This window comes from Monopterus albus, unplaced genomic scaffold (genome assembly GCF_001952655.1).
Source record: "Monopterus albus unplaced genomic scaffold, M_albus_1.0 scaffold4.1, whole genome shotgun sequence".
NCBI lineage: Eukaryota > Metazoa > Chordata > Actinopteri > Synbranchiformes > Synbranchidae > Monopterus > Monopterus albus.
The window spans coordinates 2579772-2607590 of NW_018127884.1; the positions used below are offsets into that span (position 1 = coordinate 2579772).

At 37.5% G+C, this 27819-nt stretch overlaps 1 protein-coding gene across 3 annotated transcripts in view; it reads right to left on the minus strand.

Moving 5' to 3' along the window:
* Nucleotides 1-27819, minus strand: part of gpc6a (glypican 6a) — a 137685-nt gene that overhangs the window by 13981 nt on the left and 95885 nt on the right. For 2 of the 3 annotated variants that reach the window (XM_020606777.1, XM_020606763.1), the window contains exons 5-7: nt 19988-20118; nt 17818-17961; nt 14735-14764 (exon numbers count right to left, since the gene is read on the minus strand). In XM_020606777.1, coding sequence (XP_020462433.1) covers nt 14735-14764; nt 17818-17961; nt 19988-20118 — 305 coding nt within the window. The remainder of the gene's footprint in view (nt 1-14734; nt 14765-17817; nt 17962-19987; nt 20119-27819) is intronic. The other variant, XM_020606771.1, reaches the window with a different exon arrangement.

The window sequence follows — 27819 nt, forward strand, 5'->3', positions numbered from 1 at the left end:
GTGTTTATGTATAAAGCCAGGAGCAATTTATTACCTGGTGGAATTCAAAAACTATTTAATGAAAGGGAAGGGGGATACAATTTAAGGGGTCAGTTAAATTTAAAAATTCATGCTATACGTACAACCAAAAAAAGATTTTGTATTTCCATAAGTGGGGTAAAACTATGGAATAATTTAAGTGTGGACATAAAAAATAGTAATAGAATTGATGAGTTTAAACATAAATATAAAGGTATGTGTCAATCAAGATATATGCAAGAACAGGCTACATGATTAATTAGATGGAACATTGTGGGTGTGGTGTATGAATGTTAACACTCTGTAATAATTCTTTAGTATATTACTTGTGTGGTGTAGAAGATAATTATTTAAAAGAATGTAATTATGTATGAATAAACGCTCTGTCATAATTTTTTAGTATATTACTTGTGTGGTGTAGAAGAGAATTATCTATGTAGAGATACTGCTTGCAAACCAATGATGTAAGATGATGTCATGGGGTAGGACAGGATAAGTCTGACTTCTTCCTACTCCATTCAAGCATGTACTAGGTATAAGCAAATTGATATTGGATTAGCATTTGTTGGATATGTGTAAAATTATGTGTTGATATATCAACTGTCTTTACATGCTTGAAAGAATAAATCAAATCAAATCAAATCAAATGTCACTAGCAGATTTTAGCTGTTGTGTTAGCCATTTATGCATCTACACCTACAGGCAGTTCAAAGGTGGCAGTTAATCAAACCTGTGTATCTTTGGACTGTGGCAGGAAACCAGGCTACGTGGAGGAAACCTATACAGGCATGGAATAACATGTAAACTCCACAGAGAAAGGCCCCAACTAGCTAAGATGTACAAACCCAGATCCCTCTGGTGCTAGAAGTAACAGTCCTAACCACTGCACCATCATCACATACCTGTGCTCAATAAAATGTTTAATACAGATCCTAAAATATAACCTTGATGCAACATAAGTGATTTCGCTACCTGTGATTTCCAGTTAAGACTAACTACATGAACAAGGTTATAAAAGAACCTTCTTAACTTTTTGCTTGTTGTGTCCAATGCAACATGCCTCCACATTTTGTCTGAACAAATAAGAAACCAGATCTCAAGACTTCATAAAGATGGTAGATGGTACAAGAGTATTAGAAGACTACAGAACATATGGTAACACAGTGGAAGCAGTGGTTAGGATGTACAGGAAGAGCCATACTATCAATAACACCATGCACAATTCACTATTTACCCATCTTGAAAGCTAAAAACAGCCAGGTAAGCAGCACGTTCTTTGGTTCGATGAAACCAAAAAAAATTTGTTTGGACTAGATGGGATCAAGCATATTTGGAGTGGAACCTGAAACATGGAGGTGGGAAGGTGCTGATATGAGGCAGCATGAGTAGGGTAGAGTAGAACCTTATTGATCCCACAGTGGGGAAATTTCAGTGCAAAAAGCTGTAAGGGAAATGACATTAATGGATGCTCATACAGGCACTATGAAGGCAGGTTTGTAGACCCAATTACTGAATGAAAGATTAATCTGTCTCAAAAAGCTTGGCACAAAATACATTTTCCAAATTAAACAATTATCCCAGACTCACTGCAAAAATCACCCAAGAGCTTTTAAAAACAAAAAAGTGACTCCTATGACTTGGTCAAGCATGTCTCCTGACTTGAATCCATAGAACGCCTTTGAAGTATTTTAAAAATGAAGAAAGAGCAACAAAACCTCTCGAGCAAAGAGGAGCTGAAAAGAGTCGTCTTTGAAGAAGGGCAGAGCATCTCTCCACAGATTTGTGCAAGACTGCTCTCATCCATGCCCAGGAGGGTTGAATGTGCTGTCAAAAATAAAGGCAGACGTTAATAATAATAATTATTATAATAATAACAATGACAATTTAGTTCATCGTTTAACTGGTCAAACATTTTAAGATTTTTCAAATGAACTGGCATCATTCGTCTTGGACTTTGGGTAAAAACAAATGAAAGTCTAGATATAACAGACAGACAAATAGACAAGATTTGTAATTAGTATTTTTGTGACACTGAGCATGGGTTGTGTATAGCATCCAGATGGTGACTACTGTATAATATAATGCTAAAAATGCAACTGTACAGTACTTTACTGTTATGCAATAGTGGTGGTGTTCATTACATACACAAGATATTTAAAAAAGGGTTAAAATTTTCAGTAATGTCAGCTGTCAGACATAATGTCACTCCATGTTGGAGCCAGTATGCGTCTTGTTTGGAGGTCAGTTCTGGACTGACTACAAGGTGGCCAGCCTTTATCTAGTTAAAACCCTTACCTCACTTATCAGGCAGCATCGTAAACAATGAATAATGTGATAAACTGATTTTGAAAATATTTTTTTAGAATTACATGGGTTCATTCTTTGACTTATTTTATTAGGCTTATGATACAGGATTTGCTGCATTAGTATTGGATCAGTTATAATCCCATTGTAGAATTATAATTCCACTGCTGTATTTTGTATTTCTACCAACTGTTACAGCTTTTTGTTCATGTTGTGAAATTGCCACATTCCAACCTACAATGACCACTGCACTCCCTGACATCGAATGAGGAAAAACCTTTAAATGTCTTCTTCCAGAGGTTTTTTTTCCCCTATGTCCTGTGGATTTTGGAGGTTTTGTTTTCCCCCCTTTAACAGGTTATACTAGGTCAGAAACTGTTTCTGGACCTATTGACCTCTGTAGAGCTAAACAAACAAAGAAAGACCTAAGAGGCTATTTTGCCTTTCATGGCAAATTATTATTCTGGGAACCATGAAAAAAAAAAAACTATTCTGAAAAACATAATTTGTTTTTTCCTGATCCTCCAGTTAAAGTTTGAGCATTTGTTTCTCATTGTGTGTGTTTGTATTTTGTGATGTGATATTTTGCTATCACCTCAGTAGCAGTCAGCGATAGCACAAAAAAATAAAAAGAGAGAATTGAAAGAACAAGCACACACATTTCTAAGTGAACACACAACCCTCATTGTGTCCTAGTTACACGGGGGATTTGGGTGGGAGCACAGAGTGAAGCCTCAGGTCTTAACAGGACATGAAAGGGCCTGTACCAACAGCATGCCACTGCAGTAGACTGCCCTCGTTTTTGATGTGGTAATCCTGTCATGGAGACACCAAAGCGGGTTAGGTGTAACACACAGTGGTGTGGCTGTGATTCATGATGGCACTCTGGCACTGACAGCAGAATATGGATCTGATCAAAACGTGCCTGCATAGTTGACGGTGATAATGATATGTTCTATTGTGACAACCCAGTGTCTGCAAACAGAAATATTTCACATGAACTTATAAATAAATGCAATCATATGGTACCCACATAAATACATATAAACATGCATACATAGTGTGTACTGAGGTTGAATTGTAAAAACAAACATCTAACCATGAGACTTCACATAAGACACCCACGGCCGTGAGTCTAATTCCTGCTAGAATAGTTACTGCTTTTACTGCATCTGTGCTGCGCAGCCATGGGACTGGATGCAGTTGAACCTTCAGTGTTTCTGCTTGTCTCACTATTAGAGTTCACCGCTGCACTTCTTTACAGAGACCTCTAAATAAGTGATCATATCACCTATAGGCACATTGGCAGAAGAGACTGAGAACAGCAATACAAGCTTTTTCTCATTTAGATCCATTGTTTTCAAATTGTGATTATTACATAAATAATGCTTAAAATAAATGGATAAACTTGATGTAACCATACCTTTCCTTACATTGCTACTTCTCTGAAGTTATGAGAAGTAAATGACATGATGTTTGAGCTATAAGAAGTGCAGCAGAGGACCCAGAATAGCTCTGATGTAAAAGGCCTCCAGTTTATCCAACTCCAGTTTGACTTTGCCACAGGACCACAACATATGTTCAATCATCTTTCACTTTGTTATCTGCTGTCGAATTACACTAAGTAGCTAGCCAGCCTAACACCAGTATTATACAAACAGTAATTACACTTAAACATTGCAAGTGAGTTTGCTGGGAGAGTCATTTATATAAAAAGCTAGCTGCACATTTTATGATGAGCATATCATGTTCCTATGCCTACACTGACCTTTCAAGTTTGACTTAATACTGTACTACACTCAACATGCTCTATGTGCACTTACTGCCGATCACAATGTATTTGCTCAGCAAAGGCATCTCTTCACAGGCTGTATAGAGAACAGGAATGATAACAGTAATTCCTTCAATGTACATACTGTACGTCATGTGAGTGCTATATTAAAATACCTGTCAGAAGATATCTGCTGCTATCATTTAACTGTTTTCACTGCTAACGTTTTCCTGTTGAAGGATTTTGGTGATCTAAACATTACATTTTAAAACACTTTGGGCTAATTCACTCAGGGTGAGCGGGTGAGCTAGAGCTACCCTCTTTCAAAACTATTGATGTGTATCCAGCATCTATGCAAACCAATACTAAACTAGGCAACAACTAGACATAAAACTAAAATAATCTAAAAGTAAATGCCATAACAGAAAACAGACAATCTCCTCAAAAGCTGCAGATTCAAATTCAACTACTCTGTTCGTTCCTTTCCTCTGTGTACTGCCTGAATTAAACATTTAATTCAAACAAAGCTTTATCACAGCCCACCACCTCATTGGTTTGCTGAAGCTTGGAAGTGGCGTCAAGTGGTTGTTGATTTATCAGAGCATGTAGGGCACCCTCCAGCAATGCATGTTAATGTAGGTCCACTAATTTTAATTAGGACTTTCACAGGTCATATCCACCTGCTATCCATCCAGCTTCTCATTATAATCTTTTTTCTTTGTTTGTTTTGCTAAGTGCTTGCCAAGACAAAAGCTTACTTACGTTAACATGATCTGTGTTGTGAGTAGGTGCATGTAGTTTCTGTCTATCTTCAAACTGTAGTACCTGGTTGTCACTGTGTCAAGAGTTGTATAAAGACTGGGAGCGGGGTTGACATTGTGATCTGCCCCTTCTTACGTTTTTGTTAACAACAGTGCTTCCCTGCTCAAGAAGACACATAGACCTTTAACAAAGCCCATCTTAATCAATTTCACAAAAACAATGTGATCCACTGTGACTCGCTGTGTTTCAGAAGAAAGCATTAATCACAACCAAACACGCACCACCAGCTTGTCAGTCCCCTCAAATGACTCATACAACACCCGCTTCTGGGATGAATGGGGGGAAAAAAGACATGTAAAACAAGGACTAATAATAAGATCACATGACAGGGTGGTGAAATAAAAGCAACATTTACATTTCTGGTTAAGCAAAGATGAAATTTTAAGAGGACAATACTTGGGTACAATGTAACCTTCACTCTACAGAGCCTAAAAGATAAAGGCCACTGCCCCCTGGTATGAGTCTAGAGAGCTGAACACTCATAAGAAACATACAAGATGATCTCAAAGTGTATTCAGTCTCCTCATGTTGGTAAATGATGATGTCCCATTCAGTGATGTTACAGGCATTACTGACAGCGGGTAAAGTCAGTCTGACCTTGTGAGCTGCTGTCACTCACTCACTCACAATTTCCTCAAAATATAAAGTTTCACAAACACATACCTTTGCTGCTACCACAAGCATATGCATTGTGGCTATTTTTGCATTTTATGATGGTTTGATCTTGACAAAATTAACTGTAGGTGGAGATAAAGTGGGCGATGCAGACGTCTTTACCAGCCTGCTCGCTCACGCAGACCGCAATCAGTTTCTAGATCACTGTTGGTATAACACCATAAAGGCAGTGAATACAATAGATTTATATTTTATATAATATCTTTATATATTTTTTATTATTTTAAAAGCAATTAACATTTATAAATGTACATGCTTATAAATCATATTTAGCACAACATACAGTAACAGCAATGGGGTACCAATGAACTCTAACATGAGTGATTAACTATAGGTACGACTGGTATGACTGCATTGTAGGTTATAGTAAGTAACCTTCTCAGTGTGGGATAAGAAAAATCTGGTCTGCTGAAACTGACTGCATGACTGTTATTTATTTTGAGAGACAGGGAACTCTGGGATGTTTGTATCTGAGAAGAAACATTCATTTTATACTGAAATGTTTCCAACACTGGAATCACTGATAATCAAAGCTGATGGCTGGGAAGAGGTAGATGCTTTGGTGATAACCACAGCACTCAGAGGCAGAGTTTTCTAACTGACTCATGCTGACAAGCTCGGAGGGTCAAGGTAATACCCGCACAGACAGACTGTAAGGGCTCAGCAGTCTGCAAATATATGGCCATTATATCAGGAATAATGTGTATGTTTCAGATGGGTTTGTTAGATTTTTCTAGTTGAAAAGAGCCCAGCCCTGCTGCTGCTGTGACAGGACCAAGCCAGTCAGCAACAGCAACAGCTTCAGTACTGGCCCTATGCGATTCACATAGACAAGAGCAGTTGTCACAACCAGATATTAAGGTGTGTGGGTGAACGGCTGACAAGGGAAATAAAAATATCTGGTGAGGCTAAGTGTCTGGTGGTTTCCAGAAACTCACACATGAGGTCTCCTTCAACAGCTCAACTTCTAAGATATAACTCGCCACTATTTTCACTGTTGCTGACCCAAGAATTTAGATGCAAATGTGTATTGATTAAATGTTTAAACACTTTTTGGCAGCTGTAAATTCAAGGTAGGTAGTGCGCATTTGCAGAGTAAAAGTACTTGACTTTATTACTGTTCCACCTCTCACAACAGGTGAACTGGTCTTTTCTGTTCCTGATCATGTCTACAGCTAATTATACTATTAGTGTAGGTTATGAACACCTGCTAGGTCCAACAACAGGCAGTAGTTAATACTGCAGGCAACTGGAAACTGTTTTATCCAATAACCTTCATAGCTTGTACAGCACCGTGTACTGTATGTGTGCGCACACTTGTTATCAATGTAATTATATTTACAGTAAAGCAATAAAGGGTAAGTACTTGTTACACTTTATTGACTGTTGTATTTGACAAGATAATCTTCTAGTTTAGATTTAGACCTTCAAGTATACAGCTTCAATGGGAGCACAGAAATACGATGAGCCCACATACAGAATGTGCAAAACAAGCAATCACACCATGACAAGCATTTTAGTTTTTTATACTCTAGACAGAAAATATTGAAATTTACTTTCACAAGAACCGTGACAAAATGAAGTCACAATGCTGTGCTCAGTTTATTTACATTTTTATCTTGCTTTTTCCTTCCTTGTTTTTACCCAAAAAAGTGATTTTTTTTTTCCATTTCTAAACTAAAGATAACAGACAGTTTATTTCAAATTTGCATTCTGGTGCAGGCCTGTGTCTAATATAGTGTGTAAAGGTCAAGAGTTATCAGCTGTAATCAGGCTCAAGCACATGAATACATTAGAAGCATAAAACCGGAAAGACAGAATAAGAAACCAGCCGGTCTGGAAGAACTCCTGCATCCACTCAGAAACCAGCCAGAGCTGCCTGTCAGACCTTGTAAAGGAAAAAGTGCCCTTTTATATCCACCAACTGCTTCTGGTAGCCTTGACATCATGTTTCCTGCTCTGGCTGAGCAAACAGTTCTAACAGAGCCGAGGTGGCCTGCTCGCTGAGCGGAGCTGCTTCAATTCCACACCAGTGAATACATTATGTGTATACTGTACATACAGTGCATCCATGAACTATCAAAAGGTTTTCTGTCTTTTTAAAAATGTTCCTTTTCACCTATGATTTACACTCATCTGCATAAAATACTGTGCAATACCACACATAAATATTTAAATGTTAAATTGTAGGCTGATTAAAAACTGTATATATTTTTTTCCAACAACAAACAATGTTATTATTTATTTCCCTTAAAACAACTAAGTTAAACTGTGTGTGGGATGAAATCTCACTTTCTTCCTCTCACAGCAAACATGGGACAAATGTGAGAAAATCTCTTGAGCTGGTTACTTTACATTAGAAATAAGTGAAAATAACACAGCACAGTGGCAAACATTTCACTTATTCCTTTGGGAAGACAAGTATTAAAGACTTAAAATTTTATATCTGTTTCTGTGGCCTATGGATTTGTATTCTAATTTTAAAATTAGCAACAGTTTATCTGACAGAATCACAATTTGATCTATTTATCCTATGTGATGTAAAAACAATGAAATAAATAGAAAGTTTTAATAAAGTAGTTTGGAAAATTTGAGTGGAAATACCTGCATGCATTTCAGCACCTATGTCTTTGGAAATTGTTTCACAGGCTCAAAGAATGTTTCTGCATGTGCAAATTATTTTTTATTCAAGCTGTAATAACTGCAGTCAAATTAAACATAACATCATTTGTAGCACTGACCAGCACTTCTGTTTTTATGAATTACACACAGTACAGTACACTCTAACCCTGCACTTATAGGCATATATCTAAAACTTTTATATGAAAATAAATCAATCGTCAAATAAATCAAAAATAAACAAAGCTCTTCACTGTGACTCCACTCAAGACATTGACTAAACCAAACACTGCTTTATCTTTGTGTTTTACTGTCTTGCCTTCGTATTATTACATTCATACTTGGACAGAACTGAAGTCATGTTAATATAAAGCAGTAAAACTGAGCATCAAATGATACGGATACAGCACATCCATGCTAAACAAACCATGACCTCACTAATGTAAGCACAGATGGAAGTTTCATACACAGCTGGTTTTGCGTCCCTTCTCAAGGGTAGCGACACCATTTGGGGGAAAACTTATAGAAACAGATGCTTCTCTGTAACATGAAGCTATTAATGCAACTTTTTAAATAAGCTGACAAATACAGTAAAGTATCAAAATGGAAACATACATTAATATCTGGGCTCACAGTCGAATACATGAAGTATGATTAGTAAGCTGTGTCTCACTGCAGAACTGTAGCACTGCTAGAACGGCTGTACGGAGCAATCTCAACCACAAAGAAGAGTTATCTAACCTTGATACGTAGGCAGGGATGGACTGCAGGACCACTAAAACTCATTCAGTTTCTAGGTTACATCAACAGGAACTACATAAGGTTCTCATGGAACCAGTCTGGCTCTGTGCACTGGGGGGATTATATAAAGTGTGGCTAAGACGGATTTTTAAAAAGCAGGAAAATCTCCAAAGGGAACCAACACAGAATGGGCAGTTTCTTGTTATGCTCAGAGCAACTGGGCTAGTTTACTTCAGACACAATGGCCCTGCATTTTGTGATTCAGTGCTTTGAATAATGTACTAAATAGGATTTCCTTGGGCAGACTGTGGTTTATTTATTATTATAGCTTGCCTGCTTACCCACATGGATGAGTTTAGCTCATAAGGTTGTGCTTTGTTAAAGCACAGTAAGCATCTTCTACCTTTAGGTAGATCATCCAACAACACCGTGTCATGAGAAATTGTAGTGGGCTAAAGAGTCTGGTGGTGACCAGTAAGGCAGACTCCAGTACATGCTGTGGCTTTCTGGCAACATCTACTGACAAGCTGCTCAGAGGGTAAAGCAGCCAGGTTTGGTGGACCAGTTTGGGCCCAAATTTAGCTTGAGATGGGGAACTACTCCCACTTACACAACGACAGCATGCATGGTGCTCAGACTATGTGCTATAGGAACAGATAAAGGCATGTATGTGTTAGGTAGTGCTGAACTTTCTTGAATTTTTGTGGGGATCTAATAAATTAATGGCTTATGACAGAAAATGTCAGTTTTTTTGATGGTATGGATTATAAAAAAAACATGATTAGATCACATCAGTGGACGGTTTTACAAAGAAACGTTCATTCACTGTCATGACTGGTTAATTATTCAGACTGCATCCTAAAAATGCTACAGTATAGTGTGTGTACATCATCACAATGCATACTGCCCACACTGCTGGTATTTATATCTAATCATTTCCCTGCTTGTAGTATATGTGATGTGTGATGCTGATATGTATTGATGTTCATAAAACTGTACTATAATGGCATGCTTCCAGCACCTCTTCCTTGGTTGCCAGGCTTATGGTTCATCATCATGCAGGCATATAAAATATCTGTCTTCTACTTTTTTTTCCAAAATAAAGCAACCTGCTCACACCCAGCTAATGACATTGTCTCTATTGCATTATATATCTGTGTGGTGCAAGGCCATGCACACTTCACAACGTCAGACATGTGGGCTTTCTCAACCATGATTTTGAAATCTGAGAGAAAGACCACATGTCTGGCATGTATAAGGATATCAGTGATGTTCATTTTGCTTGAGGAGATAAGACTGAATATCTGACAGCACGTCTTTGTGCTATCTCAGTCAAAAAATTTCAAACAGTGTGGACTTTGTCAATATAAAATCCACACAGCACTCTTGGAGACTAAGATTTGTAAACACAAGTTCCTAGAAATGTAAGAAGCAAAAGCCTGTCTGCAAAAAAGACCAGACAGAGGAGCTGGAAACTACAAAACATCACAATGCTTTTGTAATTTACCAGTGTATCTCCCTGCAGCTTGCACCATACTGTGCACATCTTGCAAGAAGCTGTCCACCACAATAGGTGTCAGCCTTCTTTATTCTCTTCAGGAGGAACAGGCACCTGACACAGTACTGTGAGCTGGACTGTATTTTTGCGACACTCTGTGCTTTTGTGAAAGACTGGAGCATTAAAATCACTAACAACCACATCTACAATATGAAGAATACTGCTTCATGCACTGTCTGTGATGCATCGGCTTGTGTGAACACTGCTAACTTTGTGAGGTGTTAAAATACTGAAAAGAAGACTGTTTACTGTGAAGAGTACAGACATCTTTAAGCAATTGTAAAGACCGGCCTCAGCATAAGAAAAAGTACACAATGAAGCTAAAGAGGCAGGGCATAAACATCTAACTACACATGATGCATAAGTGCAACCTGTCCAAAATTAACAGAGGAAGTAAAACAGATGGGACAAAGCAGAGATGTAATAAGTAATGTGATGAAGCTGCCTTGAAACACAAAGGACATCGATTTGTTGTGTCTGTCCACATAACATTAATCCTAATTCATTTTTCAAAGACAGGTTTCTATTGAGTGAGCACGGCTGATTATGCATCAGCATCTGTCAGATTTCCATCTCTTTTGACAGATAGAATTACCTCTGGACAGACACATTCAGTGCTCCCTATTAAGCACCGGAGGTGAATACTGAGACAACCCAGTTCACGCCATCCCATTATTTAAATGTGTCAGTAATAGGCATCGAATGAAAATTTTAAAAAATGGGGAAGCTGTTGGGATGATTGTATGTTATATATGAATTTATACTACCAGTCAAAAGTTGGGGGTCATCTCATGTTTTTCCAGTTTTTAATTTTGACATTTAAGCAATTCAAATCTAGTGAATAACCTTTAATGGTACAAGGCTAAGGAGTAAAGTGTCAGAGACAAACAAAAAAGTCACTAAAAATATATATAAATCTCATGTAAAATGTCTTTTTCAGAGATGAATTAATAGGTTAACTTCCATCTTTTCTCCAATGAGTCTGTACACTCAACATTACATGAACAAAGACTTAAACTTTGTAAAACCAACTCACAGACAGCACGAGTGGAGCTGAATTGGGGCACATCAATAACTGGCTCTCACAACTTTTAGGTCAAAGCCTGGAAGTCTTTCAGATCTTTGTCAGCACAATTTAATATCGAGTTTAGAAAACCCCAACAGCATCACACCTCGTGGTTGACACTGCGAAAACATTAGCTCAGCATGCCTACTCGTATACTTTTTTGCATGCTGATCTTCACAGAAATTGTGGCCAATGTAGAGAAAAAAACTGTAGAGAGCAGATTTGTAGTATATGCCAGAATTTCATTAGAGCTGTAACTGGATCCATTTTATTGCATGACTCATGGATTTAACTAATTTGGCCACGTTACCACTGGTTATAAATGGCATCTGTGTCTGCAATTGCGCTGGGTGGAGTGGTGTCTCAATGACTGAATAGAGTAGAATGTGAGGGAAATTTCTCCGTGGGTTTATCTTCATGCATTCAAAAATCACAGGGTTTCCCTAAATCAAAAATAAACCTTTTAGTCCTCTCTGAATAGCATGGCCACAAAAACAAAGCACATTAAAGTCTACATGCAACACTGGATTAGCGTGATTGATTGAAGAAATAAAACACTGATCATTTACTTGATCCTTTTCTTTTCTCAAGAAAAATGGCCTTTGCCAGATTGTTTCCTGGAAATCTACTAAAACAATGTGAAACAGAGCGTGGAGAAAAGCCTGGCCACTGCTAATGACAAAGTTATTTCTTTTCCACCTGCATCCAGTTTCACCAGTGCTCAGCAACAAGCAAACCATTAGAGAAGCTCAAAATATCTAGAAATTGGTCAAATAAACAAGGCGACCCCTTGGGGACACCCATCCCATTTTTTTCCTGCGAGCATTTGTGTAATGGAAAAACTGACAGTAATGTCCCGTCAGCAATGTTAGTTTAATCTGACAGACGACAAAGTCATTTGTGTCAGAATTGTTTCATCAAACATCTGCTTATCATTGGCAAAATAAATGAAGAGCATAAATGTTGTTCTACACCCAGGCTGTGGACATCTTGACAACTACCTCATACGTGTTAATGGGGAACACATGGTGGATGATACTGTGTGTTCCAATGTGATACAATGCACCCAAGATTTTCATTTATCTCAACAATGAATAAAGACTGCAATGAGCAGATGGAACAGTTGTGTTGCTTCCTATCAACATAACATTTTATATGCTGCACAGAGCATTTTACTGTGAGAGTAAAGAGGTGTCTCAATCACACAGTATTCATCAGTGTTTTCTAATGAAGGGGGTGTTTGCAGAACAACGATAAGAGTGTGCAGTCACACTAGGAGCCCTGTGAGGCTTTACTGAGATTTTGCCAATATTAAAAATGCTATCCTTTTTAATTAAACACCACAGCCTCTGTGGGCCGCCAGTAGTTTAGATTTTTTTAACCAGTCGGTATGCCTAAAAACAATATGCGTGCAAATACATAATCAAAAAACAAAATCTATGTGAGCATGTACTATTCTTCTGGACAACACTACAGTATACGGAGGAACTGTGGAAAATCTGTTCTGGGACATTTTTAGATAGAACGAGCAGGTTATTCAGTCATAGAAATGAATCAGAACCATATAGACAGATTTCAGCGTTAACAATATAGCACCATACCCATTAATATACATTATACAGTAAATTAAAAATCACAGACAAGGCAAAATACACCAAGACACTCATACACCAAAACACAAATCAAGTTGTTTTTCATGCTCAAACAGGTAGTGTTAATATAATTTGTATTTACAGTAAATTTTGCCCTCATGCAACTAAGAAATCTCTTTAATCTCTTTAAAATAAACCCACCAAGACAGACTGGAATGTTAAAGATACATTAGCACAAATTATCCAAAAACAGACAAAGACAGAAACACACTACCAGCACATTTAAAAGGGGAACACTGTTGACTACATATACTGTAAAATAGGAGTAATGGTAAATAAGAGTTTCAGGTCCCATAACCTCAATGTTCAAAGGTAATCATAGTCTTATTTACAAATCTTTTTGCTGCTTGTTTTTGTGCCTGAAGTCTTTGCTGGTTTTTTATCAAAACAGCTGATCAAAGATGAATCCCACAACTGAACAGAACCTTTTGACCTTTCAGTCACTTACACAGTTGGTACTGAAGTTGATTCTGGTTACTGATCAGGTAATTAACTGCTGCCGTAACACACCAGAGCTTATAATCACATACAGTACACAAATCTCGCCTTCTGTGACCATGGTTTGAAAATTTTAGAAAAAAAGCAAGAAAATATTACAAATATAACTATATTTATGTAGTACAATAATAGTGGGAGTTTACAAATTTGCAGTTAGTGTGTGTATGTAACAAATGAAGGCACTGACACGCATCTTGTTACTTATTCTGACAGGATGTAAACGGTGTATTGCAGTGTGTTATTTTTGTCTTACACAATGTACAGTATAATGCACTCATGCTGCAAGGTGATTTAAATTATTGCTGATGGGTCCTTTCATAGATCATCTAAGTACTACAAAAAGCCATCATAATAACATTTCTAGACATAATCACAACGTCATTGAAAATGATTAAAAATATTATTAAAACTGTCAGAGACCCTGCTCAACAAAATCCTTTTCTCCTTTTGAATGATAATCAGTTCATAATTAGCCCATCTATGCTTAGAATCCAAAACACTCATGCAAAACATCAAACAATAGAGAATACTCTCTTTCTATCTCTATAAAAAGGCCACAGCTGGTGCACAAGCTTATCCCAGCATGCACTGGGGAAAAAGCAAGGAAACACGCAAGTCTTTGAATGGCGGAAACCCTGAAGAGAAAATGCAAAATTCAAACAGGATGAACAGTGGCAGAGACACAAACTCAAAACGCATTAATGCTATAAGGCAATAACAGTCCTAACCACTGAATGAGCATGCTGCCAATCTAAATTACTTTACATAAAATAAGAAACAGAGAAAGACTATTTCAAATATTGACCTTCAGCAACTTATAGCTCAGTTGCAGGCAATAATAAAAAAAACAAACAAATTATTCAACCAAAGTAAATAAACAGCCACGTCACAAACAAGCAATCAATATCAACTCTGAATAACATAAAGGAGTGGTGCTCTATGTGCAGGTTAATTAAAACTCCACAAGACTGAAGACTTGGTGAATGTAAGAGGAAGAATGGAAGGCTTACGCTTTCTTGCATTGTCCTCCAGACAACCCTCTGGGAGCAGCAGAGAAATGAAGAAGAAAGAGATTTAATTGGGCATCCAAGAAATAGAAAGAAAGTAGGAGCAAAAGTATGTCTATCAGTTAGTCAAGCAAAACGTTAAAGGATAAATGGTGCAAGTGAAATATCCCATCCTCCAGCCTCATCTAAATATGAGATTTAACACTTCAAACCTGTTTTTTCACCACAACAATTTTTGTTTTGTGAGTTTCAAATCCTGGTGCTTTCAAATCTCAGCAATGCACATATGGCGGCCTGCATACAGACAGCAGCGCTACATGGAGAATTGGTCTAAAGTTGTCTAATAACAGTAGTTATTTTATTCAATGCAAAATAGGCATACTGCATTTGTGTCTGGCACAGACATATTTCAGTATTGTAAAGAAGCTCCTTCATAAAATGCAGACAGAATAAGTGAGTAAGATGTGATGAAGTGAGTAAGAAATCTTACCCTGAGCAACTCACTTTTCTTGAAGAAATGTTCTCATCTTTTACAAGATGTTGGCCTGAGAGCATGTAAAGATGAATTATTAAATCTAGCCTACTGAAACCTGTGGAGTTTCTCTAAATGTGACTTTGCCTTTTACTGTAGTATTTTTTCCCTTTAACATCCTTTTTGATGTCTGTGTGTCATGAAGCAAAGAAAAGACTTTGGTTAGGTTTTTCAAACATGGCCTTTATAACTCCCTTACCACCACTTGGTACTGGCTCAACTCTACTCAACTTGCTTTGTTTTCCAGGTAGACCCCCGCAGTGTAGCTAGCTGTCACAGCGAAGCTGGAACTCGTGAAACTACGCTGGCAGGGCAGGCAGAAAGCAGTAACAATTTTCATCCTGGGCTGTTCTTATGCCATTTATTAAGTTTTAATAGTTTTCAGACAAGAAAATAACCATCTAGTTCTCAAATATGTAGCCAATCTATCCAAGTAATGCCAGTTACAAAATTTGCTCTGAAGTTTTCGGAGATGTGATGACACATTAACGTGTCAGCTAGCTGTAGCCATTGTGCTTGTATTATCACATTCAGGAATCTATGAGCTATGTGATAAGATGTACAGTGTGGTGGTTCATGTAAGATAATGGTTGTATTATATACCATAAATTTGACCCCTCTATAACATTTATGACAGAGAAGTGGCAGCTACTTTATGAACGAGCGAGAGGTGACATCACATGTAAATATATCTGGGTGGCAAGATCACCGCACAGTAGTGACCAGTTTCTCTGACCAACTGGTAGTCTTCAGTGTCTACACATCCCCGTTTGGTATCGCCTTAGCTTACTTGTAACCTCAGTGAAGGTGATGCCAAAAATAGTACCAGGTACCAACATTTGATAGGGAAACAAATATGGCATGTGGCATCAAGCTGAACCGGTGTCAGGCAGTGGAAAAGGGGCTTACGTTAAGATGTACTGAATTCAATAATAACACTTCAAGATTTATAGTACATTTAACTGTAGTTTAAATTATTACGATTATAGCTAGTATTCTGGCAGTACAGACCACTCACAGGCACAGTACTCTCTGCAGCTTTTAATCTGCTTCTCTGCTCCTGCATATTTTCCATTTTACAGTATTTCTGTCAAACAACTCATATAGCAGAAGGCTATCGACTGTACCTTTTATTTAATAAGACAACATTGTATTTAATAAATGGATTTGCCAGTTGGACTAATTATTACATTTCCAACACATAAATGTGTTTTATATAATATAGAACAGGGAAAAATGTTATAAAGAATTATTAGACAACATTTAGTGCAAATTTATACAACACCGATTGTCGTATTGTATCCAACTAGTTAACTGTGCTTATACACAGAATTCTGCTTTCATTTCCATTCCTTCTTTTAACAAATTTAAATGCATGACAATAATAAGGCTTGATATGGGAAATAAATGCAAAAGCTTATGGATTTTTTATTTTTCTTATTATCACAGGCATATTATGATGCCACATCTAAAAGGTGATGTTCAATAGGCTCCTGTCAGCACCTGGAGGTGTCACAATGGCACACATTTGTAGTAAAAGTGGGGAAAGATGCACACAAGATGTTGTGTGGTCCTGGTTTAACATTTTGTCAACCTGAGGCCTTCTGTGTCGCTATGTACTGAACTGACACAGACAGCCTCCCACACAATGTGTTTCAGTGGCAAGGGGGGTGTGATAGATCTTTTTATAGCCTCAATTAATGTCATAGGATTTTTCATCATCCTGAAGCGTGGTGGGTGGAAATGTAATTAGTTTTAGTCTCTTCAAGACTGACTCTCAACATAATACAAATTCTGGGACAAGGAATAGGTCATTTTTCTGCTAATGATAATTTCATGATAAAAGATTGTTGCATTGGTTTTGGCTCTTTTTCTGCTCTTTCTGCAGTAATACACACTTTGTGGAATGTTTCCTAATGTACTTTGTATTTATGATTTTTTTTATTTTACTGAATACAGGAGTGGTGCGGGTTATTCAGAACCTGGGGTCTACTGTATATGGACAACACCAACGTGGACTTTTTCCTGTAAACTTTGGCCCCTTTATTTCTTTATAGCCTTTGCACTCACACCCTGGTAAGCTGATCCTCAACATGCCAATAATACCAGTAATATTTCAGACAATCTCAATGCTGCTCTGTAAAGTTTAGAAAATTGATTGAGTTAAAATACGGTACAAAAAAAGGAAGAGTGCTGAATACCATTTACTTGTAGAAGTCAGACGTCTTGAATAAAATCATAATGTATTGATTGCTTTAGAATTATTAGGCCTGAAAGTGAAAACCGATCAATTAAAGATTTATTTTTGGAATGTTCTGGTTGTCATACAAGTGATCTGACTAAGCCCTACTGTGTCTTATCTGTCATCTCTTTCCAAGAACCTCACAATCACAATTAATATTTTACTTAATTGCCATTTAATACTAATGCAAATAAAATGGCTTATAGAGTTTGATTCAAATTCTTTTTCTATTTTATTGAACAATTTATTCATTTATTTATATATTTTCCACACTTCACAGTATTGGGCTTGGTATCTTGACTCTGTACATACCAATCTATCCAGGCTTGTTCCAGCTGCTGTGGTTGGCCTCTCCTCAGGGGCGTAGGGTCTGAAGCGAACACTAAACATATCTGAGATGCCACGTGCAGACCTGCCTATTCCTAATGGCTTTGGTTGGCCACAGCCCTGAAACACCTAAAACAACCCACAGTGAGATACAATTACTACAGTATCAAGAAGGGCAAGCACAAGACAAGCGTGAACAAGGATACAGACTGCTTAGTGTCTAAAAAAGTGTTTAGCATTCACAGTATTTTGAGAAAATCGCCTCATTTTGCAACATTACCGCATTTTCTCTTGTTGCAGTACAGAATAGCTATGGTAGAAACCAGGTTATTGGGAGTGTGAAGCTGCCTGAATTCTGCACTTAGCCAGGGCTAAGTCTACAGTATTTCTTTGTTGAATACACATTTATTTTGATCCCTCCAAAAGTTGTAGTTTGCCTACACCAGTGACATTTTTCCCCTGAAAAGCCTCTGTCAGTTTGCTCACAGCACCATTTCTGGTCTGTGATTTGAGATAAAAAATTATACAGAGCGCCTGGAACCAATTCTATCTATCGGTGCCCAAGTCTCCTTCTACAAAAAGTGTCACATTGGTGACAAACAAACCTGAAAAAGAAAACCCTTGATACAGTATTTTGTTACTTTTTAGTTGATGTAAAAAACTGGCAGTACATGGAACAAATGAACATGTTTGCTTATAATGTGACCGATAAGATCTTTTGTTTAATAGACCCATGCCGTTCTGAATTCCTATCAGGAGAATTGTGTATTAGATTGATGAGTCTTACATAGAAACTGTACATCACTGTACACTGTACTCTTGAACAAACACTAAATTAATGAAAACTAAAATAAAATTAAAATACTATTAAACGTTCCTGAAATACAAACTGTTATACTGTTATACTATATATATATATACTATTATATTGGGACTACTATTAATTTGGGACAAAAATAGAAGTGCATATGTATTATTACTTGAACTTTACATGTACTGTACATTAATGAGAGCGCGGTTCATAGAGGCTCGCTGTGAGAATAGATTGAGCTCTACAGACTATTAGAGCCCAAATGACACAGCTCCTTAGCATTCCTGTCTGGCCTGTCTGCTAGCCCCTTGCTCAGTAAGTGACAGAGCACTGTAATGACAGGAGGCTGTCTTCTCTGTGATATTTATCAATTCTTCACCCTGACTGCAATTTCACTAACCTGTACATAACACAAGAAAACAGCTTTTCAGGGGGTTTGTGCAGCAAGAATCATGGTACAGGGCAATATGGTCTGACATATTCTGCAAAGCTTGGGGACTGGGGAAGGACTACTGTACATATGGTTAAAATGTGAATGTGGGTAAAGACTGTAATCTCAAAGCAATCTGTCAGCCAAGCACAGCCTCGGCAGGATGTAGCATCAATTGCATAGATGATAGGTGTAGCTGTAAATTGCAGACCTCTTGATGTGGAAAAGAACGTGACATGACCTGCCATGGACCAGGCAGCAATTTAAGATGGCTGTATTTGTAATTGACACTATTCTTTGTAGCCCTAGAATGAAAATAGGCCATAGAGACTGATTAGCAATTTGAACCCTAAAGAGGTTAAAGAGAAAATTAGTAGCGTCTCTTTCAGATTAAACCGTCTCCTAAATACACTTTTATATGCTACTAAATGGTGTTCCAATGATGTTCGGGGGGAAATGTGACACTTGGGATGAAAGAGTTCTCATTCTGCATCCTGCATCCTAGGCATAGACATTTCATTCAAAACTTTTGCTATTATGAAACTATTTTTAGGAAACAGGGTTGTGTATTGAAGCTTGTCATTGTGTTCTATGTACTGTATTTACATTCAAACATAAGGTACAGTATGGGCAATAAAGTGTTGCAATAATTAAAAATAACTACGTTTAGACTGACGATAACCCTTTTATGTCCATTCATTATTTGGTTACATGACCTGTTTTCCCCCCACCTGTAACATTGTAACTGTCCTGTCTGTTGGTTTGTTTATGCAACATTTGCATTAATTTATAAAATATATAAGTAAGTATGTTTTCATCAGTTTACAGAGTTTTCATTGTAAGAATATAGAACTTTCAGGGGGGAAAAAATCACATCAAACTGTGAGGAACAAAGGTGGTTCAGGATAAAATACCTTAGCTGACACTTGCATGCTGTTCTCCTGCATGGTCATGATGGCCTCAGAGATCTTGATGTCAATTGGCTGTATGACTGCTTCAATGTTGAAGGGGCCCTCCAGTCTGTCCGCCACCAGTAACATAGCATCTGCCATAACACAGAAGACACACACACCAATATGTCCATGTTAACTTTGAGCATTAAAAATACAAATCCTTCAGGGCACTGAGCTCCATGAGTCTATGACATAGGTACAACTAAGACTACAAAGTATGGTGCCTTCTCCAAATGGGTTTGACTGCCGGCAATTACAAAGCACAACCATAATCCATCAGTTCCTTCACCTAAACACACAAACACAAACTGTATAAAAAACAAACAACAAAATAGAGGAAATAAACTGGTCTTTTGAGTCAATGCCAAAAACTAATTGCCCACTTAACTGCCACTATTCATTTTCATTAAAACAATGCAATATTAATATGTAAATACATTGGGATGGTACTATTGATCATGTCAGACAGCAATACGTCAGCGAGGAATCTAATATGTGTTAAACATTTTCATTAGATTCTATCTTGATTTTCAAAAAAGACATAAAAAGTCTACCAAGCCCTTTCCAGGGACTAGAACTTGTTAAGTTGGAGGTCAGTAATATCAAGAACACTTCTTCTATGCAGTGACATTTGCAGAGATGTGGACAAATCCAAAGAAGGCCGTCTACCCCTGCGGGAGCTGCTTTGTGCAATAGCACAGCAGAAACACTGATCCTCATCCGCTGGATCTGTAGCAGTAGTAGAATGGCAAATCACTAGATCACATATGTGATCATTGGTGTCAGGACTACAGACAGGTCTGTCTTTATGCAGTGGCTAACTAGGTGGCCTCTAAAAGTACTGCACAGTACAGTGAGGTGATTTTGACAGCTGTGAGTATTTGCCCTGCTGAATCACAGCATATTAAATAAATCAGTGGTCAGTTTCAATTAATGACATCAACAGCAACCATGCAAGCAAGTGGCCTGAGACACGAAGGTTCATGCTGAGTATCTGTCTAGACCTTTGTATAACAACAGGCTCAGAGTGACAGCATCTATGAATATTATAGGAATTATTACAACATTATAGGAAACCACCACACTATACTCTTTTAATACAGAGCTATTCAGCTATTAAACAAAATGATGTATTCAGTTTGGTGTGCCATAAGTATGCATGGTAAGTTGTATAATGAAGAGGAAAAAACAAAAATAATTTTTGTATCATGAAATAGTACAAATTTCATACCAACAGTGCTGCTCCTCAATAAAGTAATGACTGTACATAAATGACGAAATTTGTCCGCACCTTCCATAACAGCATGTCTCATGAGTCTTTTCTGATCTGCTACCCTGTGGATCAGTTGTGATTAGGTTCGGGCAAGCTAAACTAATTAGTTATGGGTAATAAATTCCTATACTACTAAAGAGAAACCTACTACATACTGACTGCTGGTAAGAGATGAAACATGAACCCATATGTTAAGTATCAAAGCTGCAGACTTTGTACTGTAGTGACTGAATCTGTTTTACAGAAACATTGTGTATTGTAGCCTTGTGTGGCAACTTTAACCTACTCAGTAAAAAAAAAAAAAAAATTGACAAATAAGATCACTGGGGTAAGTCAGGGATACAGTAGCTCTCACAATTACAGTGTAACAGACCAGCACCTAGGAAAGCCAATACCATTCAAGACTGTCCTGACCAGCGTTTGCAGAATGAGTCTGAGCTCCTGCCCTAGGGCCAGCATTTCAGAGTGCCCGTCATGAGACTTACAGAACATAAAGTCTCCTTCCTCTCAGTAGCTATTGACAGTGCAGGATATTAAGCTCACCAGCTTGATGGAGTGATTTAGAGGACAAGGGAGTACAGAAGAGAGCACGCTAGCTGGTTTGAGAAGAGGTGAATTAAAAGCATAACAATTAATGAGCAAACCTGATAGTGCCAATTAACACTGAATTAAACTGTAATAACATCCAGGGGCATGGTCTCTGCCCAGCAGATGCATGCATTACGGTACGTACACTGCAATCCAGCCTTATCAAAAAAGAGGTATACTGTATGTAGTTTTTAAGTATACTGTACATACAGACCAATAAACAGATACCTTGACCAACAAGATTGACTTTTGTTTTATGTTTAATGACAAAATATTAGAAGAAAGTTAACCACAGATATGACTAAAAGCTGGTTGACATATCTGGCCTCTGATCAGTGGGTGTGTCTTGTTTTTGTCAGTGAGAGTTTGGCCTCATTTTTGTTCTGCATCATATCATCTAAGCATTTTGAGGCATTAGTTTGTACCATTGTTTCCTCTATGGTGAGTTTGAAGGTAAAAAATGTAATTTGTTCACACCAAAGATGTATTTAAAAAAAAAAATACAAAATTGCTGCCAATTTCTTCCCAGTGGCTGCCTGTGGTATTGCAGCAGAAATAGTTTTTAAAACTGTTGATAGGATGCCTCAAAGTTATTGCTTTTTGTATAATAAATCTGTCATACATTTGTAAAACTGTCCCAGAACTTCAAAAATTGAATTGTATTTTAATGATGTCATCCCAGTGTAAAGTCAAGTCAGGTTTATTTATATAGCACTTAAAAAAACAAATATCTTAATAAAGAAGTAAAAAACAATAACAAACAAAAAAAGCTGACTAAAATAGTTAACTTAGAATATACTACATAATGCACCAGGTGAACAATTTTCATTTTAAATGACTGGCTGCCATCTTAGAGGCCAGGACCCAGTTCCTATGATGCATCCATGCTTTGTTCACAGTGTCCATGTCCCTCTGCACTGCTGAGCAGCAAGTGATTCAAAAGCTCACATTTTCACTAAAGTATCATTCAGTTAGCTAAATCATCAGATAACATTAGTACAGTGACATTTGTTTAGTGAACATCTAGGAAAGATTTAGATGATTGATGACAGACAATCCTGGAATTATTGTGATAGCAACACAAAATATATTCAACTGAAAGTAACATTAACATTACATTCACATCCACAGCACTTATTGTTAAACTATCTTACCTTTTTTATAAATGTGGGTGTACTGCCTGGAATTTCATAGTTTGTCTCAGCATCTTTTTGTCTAATTCTCAAATTATAGATGAATTAATTCATAGGCCTGTCTCCTTCAGATAACAGACATAACGTTTCCGAATACAGATGATTCTTATTATTAACTATAGTGCAACGGGTTAATGGTTTCATTCCACAGATGCATGCAGGTTGTTGAATGGCAGTTAAATACTTCATATCCACTCATCTGTCTTTCACACTATTGTTTACTTTTCATTTTTTTTCTAAATAAACATATTCATGTGTTAGGCTGTGTTTGAGTAAATACAGCTAGAGCGACTCCCCCTCTAGTCTGGTAGTGGCTGCTGTGCCTTTGAAGAGCACTCCTGTTTGTTTACTCTGGAGTCTCAAATTGGGCGTGATGCTTGGTTAGATTTCCATCAGGAGCTGGCTGGAGGTCACTGCAGGGGGCCACCCTAAGTCCTGTGAAGTCTTCAGTTGCCTATGTTTATCAGAGAACTGCTGTAATGCTACCACAGAAAAGGCCTCAGTGGTATTCCAGTGAGAGAAGAAGAGACACTGGCAGCAGTTCTGTTACTCATTCCACAAAAGACCCAAAAACCTAAATGATAGCCTCAGCTGAGTTCTGACAACCTATTTTTCATATAGTTTAATGGATATTTGATGGATTATGAGTATTAAGCAGCCATATGAATTGGTACGAGGAAGGGTTACTTCTACATGCTTAAATAGCTTTTGAAATTATGCCACATATGGGTACACTTCTTAAAAATGATGGACTATTAATGAAAAACATCGTAAAGTTTAATCGTTTCTAACTATAAATCATTAGAAAGGCAAAGGAAAAGACATATTATACAGCACAGGCTCTGCGGTTTTAATTTTGTTCAATGTTGAGCTCATACCATCTGTACCACCACTCTATGTAAAGAGTGCACAGAAGATGTATAAATTGAAAAATAAAACAGACAAGAGGAGAAGCCATGTTTGTATAAATTTGGTTTAATATCACTTGTACAGCAGACTGACTTTTTTAAAGTCCAAAGAGCCCAAAGTTAACTTTCAGAAGAAACCAGACCTTTATTCAAAGGGGTTCGACTACCAAATTAACGGTAGTGAGCTGACTGTATTTTATTCATAGTACAGCATCTGCCTGTCAACAGAACACCAGGTTTGAATGACAAACACATACAGATGTTTAAAAATAACATCGCTTACTTTTTTTGTACTTCAAATTGTCTTTGAATAGAAAATGAGACACACTAGCAGAAACTTTTCATTTTCTCACTTTATCTGATATTGATCTTCAGTGATATACAATAAATTGGATGAATAACAAATAAAACTATTGATTTACACCTATTGTACACTCACCCCTCCATATATTGACTGACACAGTGGCTTCTACTGGCATGGTTGTTTACTTCTGGCTGCCTGTTGGCAACTTTTTTTTTCCTCCTTTGTCTCTGACTGCATGCCTGGTTATTTTCTAATAGAAAACTCCAATTTCCTTCTCACCCAGAGGGCTCTGGATTGAATCCGAATACCTGCTGAGTCCCCTTGGGGACGCAGGAGTCATTCATCTATGAATCTGTGACAAATCAACAACTTTTATCTGAAAATGCTGAGAAACAGTTAAAGGGTACTTCTAATGTTTGTGGACATTTTTAATTTCATGAGTTTTATTAACTTTCAACTGTATTTCTGCTATTGGTTTCTGATCCCAGTGGTATATCAAACTGAGTGCTTTTACTTTTGGTCACTGCTGCTGAGTAGTAATAGACTGTCCAGTAAATACACCCACTATAAGGTCACTCTCTGTCACGCACTACTGTAGATTCATCCTGAGCAGGTACCTGGAAGTTCAGTTATTATATACAGTACATGGCTTCTTATCCATTGCACAGGAACTATATCACTAACAATAACAAAAAGCGAGCGTGTTAAAGTGCCTGCTTTCAATTCATTTAATATTTCATGAATTTAATGACGGGTCTAGGCATATTGCTGCTTTTCATGAGATATCATTTTGTAAATAGCATCTGTGAATGATAGAGTGGGTGAAATCTCTAATGAGGTAGGTTAATCTAATGACCTAAAAATCTCTATGAGTAGGAGTCAATCATGATTTCTCTTCCTTTTCACTGGCTGTCCCTTGAATCACACTCAGTGGTTTCAGCGGCGAACTACTTCACACCACTTATGCCAGACTGGGCTGAGTGAAATGAAACATGAGAGAAAAAAATCTGCACGACTGTTTTGGAGTTAGTAGGAGGACCACAATGTCAAGTTCGGAGTACAGTCCCAGTCAGGCTTAGAGTATGCTCTGCATCTTGTGCAACCTAGTTTTCTGGATTAAAAGGCATCACATTCCTAATACCCCCAAAGTCACCTATGGTCTGTCAATCTTTATAGTGACAAAGAAGCTGGAGAAATAGTTGTAAACACTAAGGTTTTGGATATTTCTGCTCTATGTTTCCTTTGAACATCACCAATAGTTTGCAATTTCATCAGGGGATAATTCTGTTGTATTAGAAATGATGAACATAATGCAAAAAAGAATTGCCTCACAGCGCCTACCAATACAAGTCATCCCAGTGATTCAGAGTTGCAGTGATGAAGATGGAAAGAAAATGTTTTGTCATCTACCAATGCAAACTGGAGAAAATGTTTGCACACAAACACTGTCTATCAAACAATAGAAGTTGATGACACCCTGCATAAATTGCCAGTGACAGCTGATTACTAATGGCCGTTTCTCTCCAAATGTTGGAAACTGTACTCATTATGAAAAATGCATTCATCAGATCATTTTATATAAATTCTTCCTACAACTGGCTGTCCTAAGTTATACACACATGCTGAGAAGACACCGGAAACTGCCTATAAAATATACTTGAAAGGGCATTAAGTAGTTTTTTTTTAAACATATTCATTTCTAATATTATGTTTTGTGTGTAATTATTATGGCACAAAAATAAAGGATTTTATAAATCAGCAAATTCTCTTAAACGTTTATCCATTCTGACAGCCAGACTCTGTACCATTATTTTCAGTGATATACTGTAATGAATGTGGCCAATGTCAAGTACAACAGATAACAAGAAAACTTTCAACTCTCCAGCTGCATCTGGAGAGTAGCACCATGTCAGGGAGACATCACTGTGTTACTACACATGACCGGAGACACAGTTCCTTGTTTATATGCTTTACTAGTTTGATAAGCCCAGAGGAAAACTACACTGGCTTTATTCAGCCAGGGAATGTGTCATCTAAATACAGCAGTATGGCTCTTTGATACGTTGCTACCGTTTCTTTTCCATATTGTGTCCATCATTGCATATAATTGCTACAGAGCACCTGTGAAGAATTCATGGAGAGCCTCTTGGAGACCAGTTCAAACTGCAGTGTGAACACTGACATTAGAAAAGAAAAAAAAAATCAGATGGTAGTGGCAAATAGAAACAGTGTGCATGTACTATTTATATTTAGATCTTTTTTTTATGCTTCACAACCTTTTCTTTTGACTCCTACCTACAATAATACCAAAACATCTGGGTTTGGTTTCTGACCCTAACTCATGAATGTGGTGCCGTCCCACTGCCAAACAAACACAAATAATGGATTGGAGACCAAATATTGACTTTTAATTGGTATGTTAATGTATGTTACCCACATTGGCTAATTATGCTTTGTGTGTCTGCATTAGTCTATAATTTCTCTCATCTTCCCAGGTCCACGAGGGTGCACTCAAAGTACATACCACAATGCTTAGAAAAATCTGGCTTATGTGGACATAATGGCAGACCTTTGAATCAAAGTATGAATAGGAAAACGTGTGCACCCCTCACGTGTCCACGTATGCATAAGGGTACGTGCAGAGCATGATTAGCCCTTTACACTGAATTGGCAAGTGGGCCAGGGATTCTCCCCATTTCTTTGTAATAAATGTGGTAAAAGGCTAACACCCATAAAATACCCCCAAAAGACAAACTGACTAGTGCCAACAATCAGTGCATTTACATGCACTATAACTGTGTCTGATTAATTTTTTTTTTTTTTTGCAGAAGCAGCAAAGGTCATAGACTTAATCTAATGCATACCAATATGTTGATGAAAAGGGAGACATTGCTTTCTGTAAAAATAAACTTCCTGTAAAGAAAAGTAGTAGCCAAGTATGAATTCTTTGGGCCACTGTTTGAAAAATTGAGATGCAATTTTTATCTGCTTCTTGTGTAAAATGAAGATTTTGTAAATACTTAATATACTGTAGTTGATTCCAGAGGATAGACTAGCCAATAAACTAAGTCCCAAATGTTCAGTCAACATTCTTGTTAAGTTTATAACCGGAACTTCACCAATCTATTTACAGGTGGCGCACCAGTACATATCTGATAAATGGTGTATAAAGCCTTTTGTGGCTCTAGAGAGGGTGTGATATGTGATAAATTGTCCCAAGCTGATCCTAAGGATTGGGGCTGATCGGGGTATATTTTAAATGCTCATTATTGGCTAAAATAAAGCTGATTAATTGCCAGTCCTCTTCTACTTTTACTTTACTGCCATGGTTCTTAACCTGAGGGTATCTACTACTCTCTCGCCTCTTCTCGGGAGTGCTTGAAGTGTAAATCAGGAATGGGAGGGGTGAGATGCTCAGAGAGAGACACAGAGTAGAGAGGAACAGAGAGGAGGTTATATTTTACAGTACTCGAATTGACCACAATGCTTGATAACCATACATGCAACAAAACCTGCAAGTAATGGAG